Source organism: Coturnix japonica, chromosome 9 (assembly GCF_054131305.1).
Source record: "Coturnix japonica strain WE chromosome 9, WE-NBRP24, whole genome shotgun sequence".
NCBI classification, from domain to species: Eukaryota; Metazoa; Chordata; class Aves; order Galliformes; family Phasianidae; genus Coturnix; species Coturnix japonica.
In genome coordinates this window covers 7,131,606-7,143,934 of record NC_140671.1, presented here as the reverse complement: position 1 = coordinate 7,143,934, position 12,329 = coordinate 7,131,606, and the positions used below count along the sequence as shown (strand labels likewise).

At 53.3% G+C, this 12,329-nt stretch overlaps 1 protein-coding gene and 1 gene segment (V, D, J or C); both read left to right on the top strand.

Moving 5' to 3' along the window:
- The first annotated feature begins 2,512 nt into the window (after positions 1-2,512).
- On the top strand, positions 2,513-3,715 carry CHCHD10 (coiled-coil-helix-coiled-coil-helix domain containing 10). Its single transcript, XM_015878044.2, has 4 exons — positions 2,513-2,588; positions 2,668-2,839; positions 2,951-3,104; positions 3,476-3,715. Exons 1-4 carry the CDS (start codon positions 2,527-2,529, stop codon positions 3,493-3,495), a joined length of 408 nt encoding a protein of 135 aa, XP_015733530.1. The 5' UTR covers positions 2,513-2,526; the 3' UTR covers positions 3,496-3,715.
- A 7,842-nt stretch (positions 3,716-11,557) lies between these two features.
- Positions 11,558-12,329, top strand: LOC107321290 (pre-B lymphocyte protein 3-like). The segment is given in 2 exon segments: positions 11,558-11,621; positions 11,833-12,329. Coding segments are annotated over 2 exon segments (378 nt in total).

Sequence of the window (12,329 nt, the reverse complement as noted above, 5' to 3'; positions counted from 1 at the left end):
GGCCTTAATACCAGAAGTGGACATACAGGAATGAGTTAAAAACATTCAGTTGCTTTGTGAAATATATTGAAAACTCCACTGCTCATCTGTCGAAACTTCACAGCTGTTGAGATGGCCCTCAGGGCAAACCACATCCAAGAAATGGCATGTAGATCTTGGGAACACGAGACTTGAAAGATGAAACTGTGCTCCATAGCGCTGCTTTGCTTCCCATGCAGTCACATCCAGCCATCTGCTGCTCCTCCGCTTGGACACTTCACTTCTTAATTCCTCCCTTTCCCATCTCTGATGAGAAAACATCGGCTGTGGAGCTGTGATGTGTTGTGCCACCAAGCATTGCCTCCCTCCAACAGCAAGAAATGTGCCTGTTTGCACGTGAAAGGTCTCTGAGTTACTTTTAATGGCAACAGCCCCTTGGTTTTGTTTTGTTGGTTGCAAGTTCTGTTTGCAAAAAAACTTCCCAGGATGAAAGAGATGCTCCGTGTGGACTTGGACGGCTGAACTCAACCACTCAGCACCAGCAAAATTAGGGCCAGCCAGGGCTCCAAGATACAAACACAAACAGGACATGAGAAACTGCAATACGTACTCAGTCCTAAGTGATTCATGGAGTAATTTTGAGTAACAAACACATTGGGAAGAACTGGAGGTTTGGGATCATCCACAAACATTGGCTAATTCATGTTCTTTCTCTTTGAATAGCTTGCCCGGATCCCTGAGCGCCCATCCTGTGCTGCTAACCCACATACGGTGAATGCACTGCCCAGATCTGCCCACGCACGCAGTAATTGGGGCCCTCCAAGCACAGACGTGTAGCTGGGGGGGCTCCGTGGGCATCTCCAGGTGGGGATCTCGCTGTGATGTGGGGCAGGGATGGACGGGCTGTGTGCTGTGCTGGGCAAGGCGTCCTGAGCTGTGGGTGGCACCGAGCCCCTCAGCAGCACTGCAGGATGGCCAGGAGAGCGGCCAGCCCCTGGTGGGGGAAAGGAGGATGTGTGATGGAGGCAGAGGGCTGCATTCCTTACCTGTGAAATAACCCCTTGAAATCAAATGCTCGGGGAATTCCGAGGTCTCTGCAGCAACATTTCGGCGGTGACAGTGTGAGGATTTGAGCGGGGCAGGCTCTGCAAGGGGAGATTGTTATCTGCTAATAGACACAGAGAGCAGATGGAGAAATAGACCCACTTTTTACACAGCTTGTCTTACCGATCCTGCTGCTAATTGGGGTAATACAGCCCAGCATTCAATAACATCAATAACTGCTAATACAGCCCAGTGCTGTTACTCAGAAAGGATTGGTTTGGGGTAAATTGCTCCAGAACTATTCAGAAATTAACTGCTGTCTTTCAGATTTATAGGTCTCCTATCCAAAATGAGCTGTAAGTGTAGGCAAGCCCTGACACCGGATGGTTATGTAAGGAGCTGGTGCTGCCGTCTGTGGGCTGTGCACACTGCGCCGTCTCAGACAGACACACTAAATTACCTCATTAGCACAGCGATGTAGCCGGGCTCCTCGGCGCATACCTTCCTCCCACAGCACACAACAACTTTGTGTCTAATTAACCAAATCAAAGGGTCCCGGAGACGCAGCTCACAGAGATGCCCTCAGCTTGAAGGCCAGGCGCCTTCAACGAGCCGCTGTGTGTGTGGTGGGAGACCAACCAGCCTTGATTTCCTATGGCTGGATGTCTGGCATTCCCTACACCCCCGCAGCCCTTCATCCCCCCAGCACAGCCTCTTTCTTCTCAGTCCTTTAGGATCTCTGCTCCCCCCACTGCAGCACAGGGGTGGTTGTGTTACAAACACTTCTGTCTTCCCCTCACGCTGGAAACCTGATTCTACACAAACACTTTCAGAGCAGCTCATTACAGCCCTGCATTGACTGGGCTCCTTAATTCCTGCCAGTCAGTGAACCAGCCCCAGGAACTGCTGTGTGTCTGAATGCAGCCCTGCAGTTATTACACAGCTGAGGGCTTCCCTTTCCCTGGACAACTTCAGGATCCGGGTTAGTTTGGGGCATTTCTTCCACTCACGGGGCTAAAGGAGCATCCAAAGGTGCAGCAGGAATCCAGGCCTGGCAGCAGCCACGGACCAGCACACATCACAGCTCCACATCACATCACATCACATCGCACTGCATTGCATCGCATCGCATCGCATCACATCATCACATCACATCACATCACATCACATCACATCACATCACATCACATCACATCACATCACATCCCTTCCCCATCTCCGTTTCCCTGTCCCACTCTCAGACCCCTTGTCCCCTTCCCATTCCCTTCACTCCCCCTTTCCTCCTCCCACCTCTTCCATCTCCCCTCCTGCAGTTCCCTCCCTGCCCACCAGGGGGCGCAGTGTTTCCCGAGCAGCAGCTCAGCAGCGCCCCCTGGCGGTGCGGGTGGGAGCTGCAGGCGGTGGGACTGCAGTGGGGGGGGCGGTGCGGTGGGCAGTAGTGAGCATGCGCGGGGGCCATTTATAAGGCGGCGCGCGTGGGTGGTTGGGCAGAACAGCGAGAGGATGGCGAGGGGACGGGGTGCACGGAGCGTGTCACGGGCTGCGGCACCGCCAGCACCGGCCAGGTACGGGAGGGACGGGGGGAGGCTCTGCCCGTGTCCGCCCGGCTCTATGACTCGGCTCTGACTCGGTTCTGTCCCGCAGCGCGGCCCCAGCGGCCCCGGTACCGGCGGCTCAGCCGGCTCAGCCCGGTCTGATGGCGCAGATGGCGAGCACTGCTGCGGGGGTGGCGGTGGGTTCGGCCGTGGGACACGTGGTGGGCAGCGCCATCACCGGAGCGTTCGGCGGGTCCTCAGAGCCGGCCCGAGCGGTGCAGGTACGAGACGGGACGGGGGGTCACATTGTGCCGGCCGTGGGGTCACATTGTGCCGGCCGTGGGGTCACATTGTGCCGCCCGGAGCCGCTTCTCACCCCGCCCCAACCTTAGGAGCCCCGCCAGCTGCCCCCGGTGCAGCCGCAGTCGCCGTACGGCCCGTGTCACTACGAGATAAAGCAGTTCCTGGAGTGCGCCACCAACCAGCAGGACCTGACCTTGTGCGAGGGCTTCAACGAGGCCCTGAAGCAGTGCAAGTACAGCAGCGGTGAGTGCGCTGACAGCGGGGGCGGGATGGTGGCTGGGGGGGTGTAAAGGTCACAGAGCTGCCCGCTGTGTGCACGCAGGGCAGTGTGGTTGGCAGTGGTTCTGCCCCCTGTGTTTGCCCTTCCCGTGCCCTGCAGTGCTGGAGGGAGCTGAGAAGGGCAGCGAATTGCCATTCCTGTGTTTGGGGGGTCACACAGTGTGAAGTTCCAGCTGCTCTAGTTGCCCTCAGAACTGTGCTGCTGTTACTGCACAGCTTCCCATTCCTGCTGTGTTTGTTGTTAGCTGGTTTCAGTGATTGTCTCAGGTTTAGGGTGATATACTCATGTGGGAGAACACTGACTAACTGCTGACCTTGTGCTTTCTGCCCTGCAGGTGTTTCTTCTCTCCTGTGAAGGATCTGCCCCCATAGGATGGAGCAGAGCTGCTGTAGAGCCACGTTACTGCAGGGAGTGAAGGAAGGATGGACAGGAGCTGAGCTGAGGGAACGGGCTGGGAGAGGAGCCTTGAGTGGTGCTTCAATCCTGGACTAGAAGGGAAGGAAAAGAACTACTGAGACTGTGGAAGTGAGTGCTTTATTTATCGTGGAGAAATAAAGGAGCTTAGTTGGAAGTACTACCTGTGCGTGTCCCTTATTTAACGTGAAGGCTGGAATCAAGGTAGTTTAATGTTACCCAGTTGCAGGGCAAGGTTCGTGTTTGCTTAATCCCTGCAGGCAGGAGCTGCTCTGTGTGACTGGGTGGAGGTGAGAGCAGGTGATGGCGCAGCTGGGATGGGGCTGGCAGTGCTGCAGAGCAGAGGCTGGAAGTGTTCAGGAGTGTGTTTGCACAGATAACCTCTTCCTGAAGGGCTGTTCTGATGAGCTGCAAGGTGTGACCTGCCTGGCGCTGTGACTGGGCCGCTCTTAGTGTGTTATGCAACGTTCTCAAGGTCATTAGCATTGAGTGCAGTTCAGGGCTGCTTTCTATTTACAGTCTTGGCAGCAGAATGAGTCTCACTGCTACTGCCTGCATGTGGTCTGTGGGAGATTCTGGGACTTATCTTGGATGGTTCTTGTTCTTTCTGGCCAGGCAGTGCAAGTGTAACACTTCAAACACTTGACCCTGAGTTTTCACGTGGGAATTGATCTGTGAACTGCTGACCTCCAGCTGCTGAGCACTGAGTTCTGACACAGCCTGGAGCTGTGATGAAGTGCAGATGGAGGTGCTTAAAGTTGACCCTGGGGGTTCTGTTTCTTCCTGCTTGTTGCCTGAGTTCATCTGTTACAGCCAGAACAGCCTTGTTCTGCTTTGTGAACCACCTGTGTCCTGAGCTTAGTTTCCTTAGATCAGAGTAGGAAAAATCCATGAGCTGTGTCTCTCGCTATTCCCCTTCCAAGAACTTGCCTAGGTCACAGGGGGAAGGAGGTAAATCTCAGCTGAGTCATTGTGGATGTGTTGGCCATGAACTCTCACCCAGTGTCACAACAGAGAAACTGCCAGTGCTGACCAACGTCAGCAGACAGAGCCGGGCATCCAGCTCAAATAACAGGGAGCAAAAGCTTTGGACCACGTGCTCCAGCAGTGAGTGCTTCAGGTCAGGCAAAGGCTGCCTGCCAAGTGTGGGAAGGCCAGGCACAGCAGAGAAAACAGGATGATGCAGCAGCAGTTCTGGTTCTTGTTTTGCCCACACCTTATAGGGACAGCTATGCCTTAGTGCCTACAGCATCAAATCTAGGATAAAACCAGAGAGAATTCACCTTGTTCAGTAAGCACATCTAGCAGGAAGGAATAAGCCAAGCAGGATAAGCACAGAGCAATCTGCACTGCTTGTGCAGCAGCTGCATCTTCCACTGAGTTTCCAGATGTTGCCATAAAGATGTTTCTCCAGCAGAGCTTACAGGGCACTGTACATCATCCCCTTTTCCTGTGGAGGTGCCAGGATGTGCAGGTAAAATCCCGTCCCACAGCTTAAGGCACCTGAATGGTGGGATGGTGCTGATGCTGCTACAGGCAGTGATCTGCAGAGCTGTGCTGTCACAGTGCCATGGAGGGGCAAACTGCTTTCTCCACATCTCCCCTCCTCACACAGAGGAAGGTCCTGGCAGCTGTGTAGGGTGCACATAGGGTGTATGTGTGGGCAGAGCTCTGCTCACTGCTCTATTTATCTCACTTTTCCCACGAGGAACTGTGAAACCACAGAGCAGAGCAGACTGATTATCAGTAGCCTCAGAGCTGGGCTGGGGGTGCTGCAGCTCTCACTACTGGGCTGCCCTAAAACCAGTTTGTTTTCCTGCGACCTTGGTTTCCAGATCAAACATCTGAGTGCTCACATCCGTTCTAAGTGATGCCTCGCTGTGCTGCAGGTTGCAGCTACTGCTGTACCAGGGTATGGAGGACTCATCTTTCCCTTTTGGGTGGTACAGCACAGGTCTCATGAGTTTTCCCATGAGTGACTGTGACCAGAGGGTTGTCTGGGTTCCCATGGGCTGTGTTCCGAGGCACCAGGATGGTTCCTGTCCTTGTGTTTGGCATTTCAGCTCTCATTTAGATCACAGCATTTGTCAGGAGAGTCCATGGAACAAGCAGAACAAGTACAAAGAGCGTGTTCCTGTAATTAAAAAGCTTCTTATGAAAAGGAAATTGCTCCCGTGCCCCAGCATTGGCAGCCCTGCCCTGCACCCTGTCCTGTGGCCTCAGCCTTGTGCTGGAGGCAGCTCGGTGGGAAGCTGGAGCTGATGGTGAAGCACTGTGAAGGAGCTTTGCCCCCAGGGGCCATGGTCTCCTGCTTGCAGGCGTTTTCCCCACTTCTCAATGCAGCAGGGAGGAGATGGGGGCTCCTCTTTAGCTGCGAGGCCTGGAGTGACCCCTTCCATTGAGCAGACCCCATTATGGAGCTGCCTGCAGCCTCCTGTCCCCTGGATGGGGTTTCCAGCAGTGACATGACCCCGGTGGGACAAAGCCGTGCTGCAGGACGAGGCCGGCTGGGGCTGACAGCAATTGGTGGAGCTGTTTCACACCATTCTGCGCACACACTGTGCGGGCGGAACCTCAGTGAGGTGAAAAACAAGGGGCTGCCTCCTGTCTCCGCTACCAGCAGGACATGGCACTCACCTCCTGTGTGCTGCTCACCTTCCTTACACTGCTCCTGCCCTGGGGTAAGTGCCATCTCTGTTCTCTCTCCCTGCTGGGAAGCAATGGGACTGTCTTACTTCAGCCCTTTCCCTGGTGTGGGTTCTTTGGGGTGGATGGTGCTTTGAAACCACGACTCCCTCGCACTGCTCATGATCCCGATATGCCAGGTCTCTTCAGAACCTCCTGAAAGTAAGGTTAAAAAAAAGCAATCAGCTTCTGATGTGTATTGAACAAGTTTCTGGGCACTGAACAGAGAGATGGACAGAAACACCCAGTGGCACTTCGCTGTGCAGGAGCTCGAGCGCATCCGTTAGTTGGACAAGATCTTGTGTGCTGATAGCCAAAAAGAAAGGTTGAGACAGGCCCTGGGGTGAAACGTTCCCCACTGCTTCCCATTGCTTATTCATCTCTTGAAATCTTACCTTCTCAGAACCATTACTGTCCAGGCAGCACACAGTGCTGGGTAGGAAGCTGTGCTCAGCAGTATTTCCTGTTGTTTCTGAGTGGGAATGCACAGGTTTGCAGTAGCAGGGGAGGGGTCCTGAGGCTTTAGGGACCACTGAGCATGTTAATGATGGTTCCCAGGCTTCCTGTGGCTCTGTCTGGAGATAGAGAGAGGGTTAGGGCTGGGAATTCTGGTCAGGGCATCCCTGTGCCCTGTGAGCCCCCAGAGAGATGAAGGTGGTAGAGCAGCTTTCAGGCCCCCACCAAGGGGCAGTTGCCCAGTACCTGAAGCATTCGCTATGGGGTGGAATGGGGTGAATGTGACTGTTCCCTGCCCAGGAGCAGGAATTGGAGCTCAGGACAGTTTTAAAGCTCTTACTTTCTGTTTTAGGTTCGGAGACTCTCAAGAGTCAAGTGGTTCTTGTGGCTGTAGGGGAGCCTGTGTCGATGGAGTGTTCTTTCCGCAAGGACAACAGCACTAGGAATCCCTTCTATGAGATCCTCTGGAGCCACGGGGATGAGTCGAAGAGGGTCCAGCAGTTCAGGATGACACGGTCCAACCAGTCCTGTGTGTCTGAGAGTGCAGGTCACTTCAGCAGCGTCCTGGATTTTGGAAGGAGCGTGAGCTTTCTCAACATCTCAGCGGTGCTTATGAACGACACTGGCCCTTACCTTTGCTATGTGAAGATAGGGAACAGCAGTCCAACTAAAAAGGTGATTCACCTGCTTGTTATAGGTGAGTCTGGCTCCCTTTCTTTCTTTCAGCACTGTATTTTTGCATCCCTGAGAACCTGTGGTCCTCTCTGGTCTTTGAGTGGTTTCACAACACCTCTGGGAAGCACTGGCACTGTTGGGTTGAGTTCAGTGGACAAGGGACTTGGCTGCCTCCATGAACTTCTTTTCTTTGCAGATCAACAGCCCTGGGCAGCCCCTGGCGACCTCAGCTACTCTGCACCTCAAGGCAGTGAAGTCACCTTGGACTGTGATTTCCCCACTGATCTGACTGGCAACTTCACAGAACTCTTCTGGCTGCACAAACGAGACCAGAGCCCGCCCCGACTCATAGCATGGCACCTCAGCTCCAGTTTCCAGGATGAGAATGGCAGCATTGGAAGTCGTTTCCAATGCTCATTAGATGTCAAGAATCAGCAGAGCCATCTCACCATTACTGGGTTGGAAGAGAAGGACAGTGGCTGGTACCAGTGTCAGGGAGGCCTGGGAGACCTTCCTGGCAGGCAGAGAGGGAGGGGAACCAACCTCACTGTGAAAGGTGAGTGTGTTTCCAGGGTCCTTGTGAAAATCCTTCTGTCCCTGTTGGCCTTTATGTTTCAGTCACTCCATCTAATCTAAGGGTTTAGTGCCAGGATGGGTGTGAGTCTTCCCATCGAGGACACATCTTACTGTGCAGGGTGCTTATTCACCTTGCCACCACCCTGTGCAGTTTGGATGTGCAGGTAGGGAAGAGCTGGAGCTGCATCTGCAGCACATTGACTTGTACCTGCGTGGTTGAGGGGGCTGGCTGCCCAGAGTGCAAGCTGCTGTTCCAGTGCAATGGCAAGGCTTTGCAAAGCCACAGTACATCAGTGCAAGATACACAGATATATTTAAAGCATCTACAAAACCACAGTTCATTTGTGAGGTGATGTGCCTGTTGTTGTAGATGGTTATCTGTACAAGTTGTTGATCGCTGGTGATGTGACCCTTCCAGGAACCAATTTGTACCTAATGATAATGTAGATTTTTAATGCATGCAGTTTAGTGTGCAAAGCATCTTTTATCCGGTGTAATTCAGTCACAAAGCTCAGCCTGGCCAATTAACACGGTTAGTTGATATTAAACAATAATTTGGGCTCACCGTGTCTCACCTGGGAAATACATAATGTGCAGATAAAACATGGTCCTGTGTTGAGCTGTAGGACATGCCATGTCCTGGTTGATTGGAGCAAAAAAAAAGTGGTTCATATTTCAGGAGACATTCGTAAAACTTGGGCTGGTTCCTTGTGTTCTTCCTTCTGCATCCTCATGCTGTTTGAAGCCCTGCATGACAGGATGTGCACAGCCTGCCTGCTCCCTGCTGTCAGCCTTCTTTCACAGCTTTTCTTCAATGTCTTACTTAGTTCCTGAGCTGCAGAGGTCAGAGTCTGCTGTGTTTTCACTGAGACCACAAACCCACCTGCAGGTTTGCACATCCCAGTAGATATTACAATATGAACAGCATGAGTACAAGGCTGTGTTCTCCTTTCTAGGCTCTTCGTCTGTCCTCCTGGTGTTTTTGATGAGTGCTATGTTTGCTGTGATTGCTCCGTGCTTGTATTTTCTGTGTAAGTAATACTGGGCAAGGAACACGCCTTCACCCAGACAACACCTCACAGCATCTCCGTGAGATCTTCAGCAGCACGGCCTGCTCCAATCTCTCATCTGATGTATGCTGCCCTCTGCTGACACCTCCCTGCATCCCTTGTGGTCTCAGCCAGGTGTGGGGCACAGCATCAGCTGTGACTCGTCTGGGTGGCACTACATCAGGTCCCAGCTCTCCTGTGCTGTCACCCAGAGCAGTGCGGCAGGAGGCCGAAGGCTTCTCCAAGCCCTGGTAAAATGTCTTTTGGCAGTATATGCATGATGCAGGATTCAGCCAAAGGAAATGCCTTTGGACTGTAAGGACCATTATAGTGGGGAAAGAACTGTCAGGAAAAAAACACTGTGATCTGGATCTGTGAGCAGAGACTGCTGTATAACTGACCATTTGTGCTGTTTCAGCATGGGCTGCTCTGCACAGCTGTGTATCCTCTCTGCTCTGTCTCAGACAGGTGTCGTGTCCAGCTGAGGAGACACAACACCTTGGCAGACAGACTGCATCCCCACTGCGGGCCTTCAGAGACCACAGGCAGGGAGACAACAAGCAGGGAAGCCATCTATGTCAGCCCTGGCAGCGTGCAGTACAGCGTGAGTGTGGCCCCGGGCATCACAGAGCTCTGGAGGCAGCAGGGCAAAGCCCAGGCATTGCTGATTCCCCACTGCAGTGGTACAGGAGCTGTTGGCCAGGAGCCGTGGGGATGAAACTGTGGCCATGCTCCTGCCTCGCATGCAGGACAGCAGCGGATGTGAGGCTCCTCTGCTGCCATGGGGTAACGAAGGCTGTTCTGTTTGTTCACAGTTCCTCACTTTCCCAGGAAGGAACCCTGCAGTGGAGGACGTGGGGCAAAGATGACAGCCCAGAAGGACACAGGGAGCTGTGCTTCACATGCTGTGTTCGTGGCACCATGGACAATTCTTCTCCGTTGTGTATCATGCAAAGGTCTCTAGCAAACTCCTCTCACCTTCAGTGTTTGTTTCTCCTGTTCAATTAAAAACCCTGTGTGTTCAGTTTCTGCTATACCTGGCTGTTTTGGCTGCTGGTGGAGCTGCCTTTTGGATGCTGTGCATCTGGCTTAGCTCAGACAGACTTTGCATCACCCTTTGGGGCTGTTACCACCTGCCAGACACAGCCACATCCTCCTCCCATAGAGGAAATGCTCGGCTGCTTTTTGGGGTGCAGCAATGCTTACATGGCAGCTTTTCTTGCTCAGGGAGGGAGGGAAGGAGGAGCTGTTGTCTCTGCTCTTACTGCTGTTCCCTCAAGAATGTGCAAAATTCTGGAGCAGAGAATATAGCACTGATTCTCACTGTCCTTGCCAGATCAGGGCTGCTTGGGCAGCTGTGGTGCTGCATCACTCAGTGCCTCTGGGCTCAGCTGCTGCATGGCACAAGGCAGAAGAGGTGAAGGCCTTCCAAAACAAGCCTGTATTGTTGTGACCTTGATTTTGTGATCAAATCTCCCTGTGGTTGGTGAAAACACATCAAGATGGTTGTGCTGGTTTTGTGTATGGTGGTATTTGGGTTTCCTCTGATATGTGCTGACTGTGGCAGAGCACCACAGCACTCTGTGCCCATGCTGATGAGGCTGTTTCTCTCAGTAGGGTGTTTCATAACCAGTTGGATATTTCTGTTCCTTGTGGGATGCATCCAGAAAAACCCTGCCTTGAATCCACTACCCTGCTGCAGACACACCGTACTTTGAGGTGGTCATGTTACATTGGCCTTGAGGAGCCTCAGCCATCACTTTTCACTCTTGTTTTGCACTCACTCCTCCCTGGGGAGACTGTCACAGAAAACTGGTCAAGGTCACGTAGAGGGAAGTCATTGCTTTTGTTAGACCAACTGATATAGAAGGTGAAAAAAATAGATAAGCCGTTGGCACGTGAGCCCTTGTTGAGAGCATTACAGCGTGTCACCATAGTATCTGGCTTGTGGCGCCATACCTGTCCATCTCTAGGACCACAGATGCAGTGCCAGGGCAGCCTAACAAGACAGGACCCTGTCCTAGATCTCATGGTTCCATTTTCCCTCGCAGCCAGAGCACAATCAGGGCCAGTCATGTTGGGAACTTGCAATCATCTCTCGGGCTTGGAGACGCCTTGGGAGCTGGGCAGCAGAGGCTGCTTGCACCGTGGTAGTGTTACAGACAGGAGGACCTTTGTTCTTGTTGACTGGCAGCTTTTTTGCTTTACCTGTCTGCAGTCCTTCTGCACTGGGCACCAGCTGTGCTGCAGCCCAAGCCCAAACCATGTCGCTCAGGTAGGCCGATCAGGTTTCAGTGGTGACCCCACTCTGTACCCTGTTGTTGGGGCAGGCTGCATGTGCAAAGATGTGACTGGAAGTGAAGGTGCAGATGCTGGACCCTTGCCCCATTGATTAGAGTTTTGCTGCTAAAGCTCTGTTGCAGCAAATGGAGCAATGCAGTGAACTGGAGTCCCCAGCCCCTTGTGTCATTTACATATACCTCACCAGCACCAGCAGCACACACAGCAGCCCGGGCTTGTGCAGCACTGCAGTCTGTCTCAAAACAACTTCCCTTCCTCTGCTCCTGGATCCTGCCATGGTCCTGGGCTTCATGCTTCTGCTGCTGGTGGGGACGGTAGGGTCAGGTAAGATCAGCAGCACAGCTGCATTGGGGATGATGGGCAGGACTGAGCTTTGCACAGGGGGCCATCAGCCAAGAAGGGCTGTTTGTTCCAAGCATGTAGTGAGTGGTGGGTCAGGGCAATGGGGATGCCCTATGGGGGTAGGGGAATGTTTTGGGGCTGGGGGTGTCAGGACACAGCTCCACATCAGTAACCACATCCCTGCTGTGCACAGCCTGCAGGGCCCAGCCAATGCTGACCCAGCCAGCTGCCATACGGGTGCTGCCAGGGGAGACCGCCCGGCTGTCCTGTGTCCTCAACCCCCAGTACAACATCAGCAATTTTGGCATCACCTGGTACCAGCAGCGCCCGGGGCAGGCCCTGAGCTACCTGCTGTACTACAACTCGGAGCATGACAAGCACAAGCCTGCCAGCATTCCTGACCGCTTCTCTGCTACCAAAGACCTCGCCCGCAATGCCTGCATCCTCATCATCGCAGCTGCCCAGGAGGAAGACAGCGGCCGCTATTTCTGCTCGCTGCCCCTCACCATCAACTGGCTGTAGAAACAGGGAGCAAACCCAGCTGGCTCACCCCATGCAAATACGGCACGATGCTCTCAGCAGAATGGCAGCTGTGGAACGAAGGGACAAGGCCTCCCTGCAGGCTGAGTATCTGGCATGGTTTAATGACGGTAATATATGTTATAAGTACAATAAACGTAATAAAATGTG

What these genes read in the sequence shown, in the direction of transcription:
- CHCHD10 (XM_015878044.2), top strand. Translation starts at nt 2,527, where the DNA reads ATGGCGAGGGGACGGGGTGCACGGAGCGTGTCACGGGCTGCGGCACCG. An exon ending in GCACCGCCAGCACCGGCCAG is followed by an intron (nt 2,589 to 2,667) that starts GTACGGGAGGGA and finishes TCTGTCCCGCAG; the next exon opens with CGCGGCCCCAGCGGCCCCGG. An exon ending in AGCCGGCCCGAGCGGTGCAG is followed by an intron (nt 2,840 to 2,950) that starts GTACGAGACGGG and finishes CCCCAACCTTAG; the next exon opens with GAGCCCCGCCAGCTGCCCCC.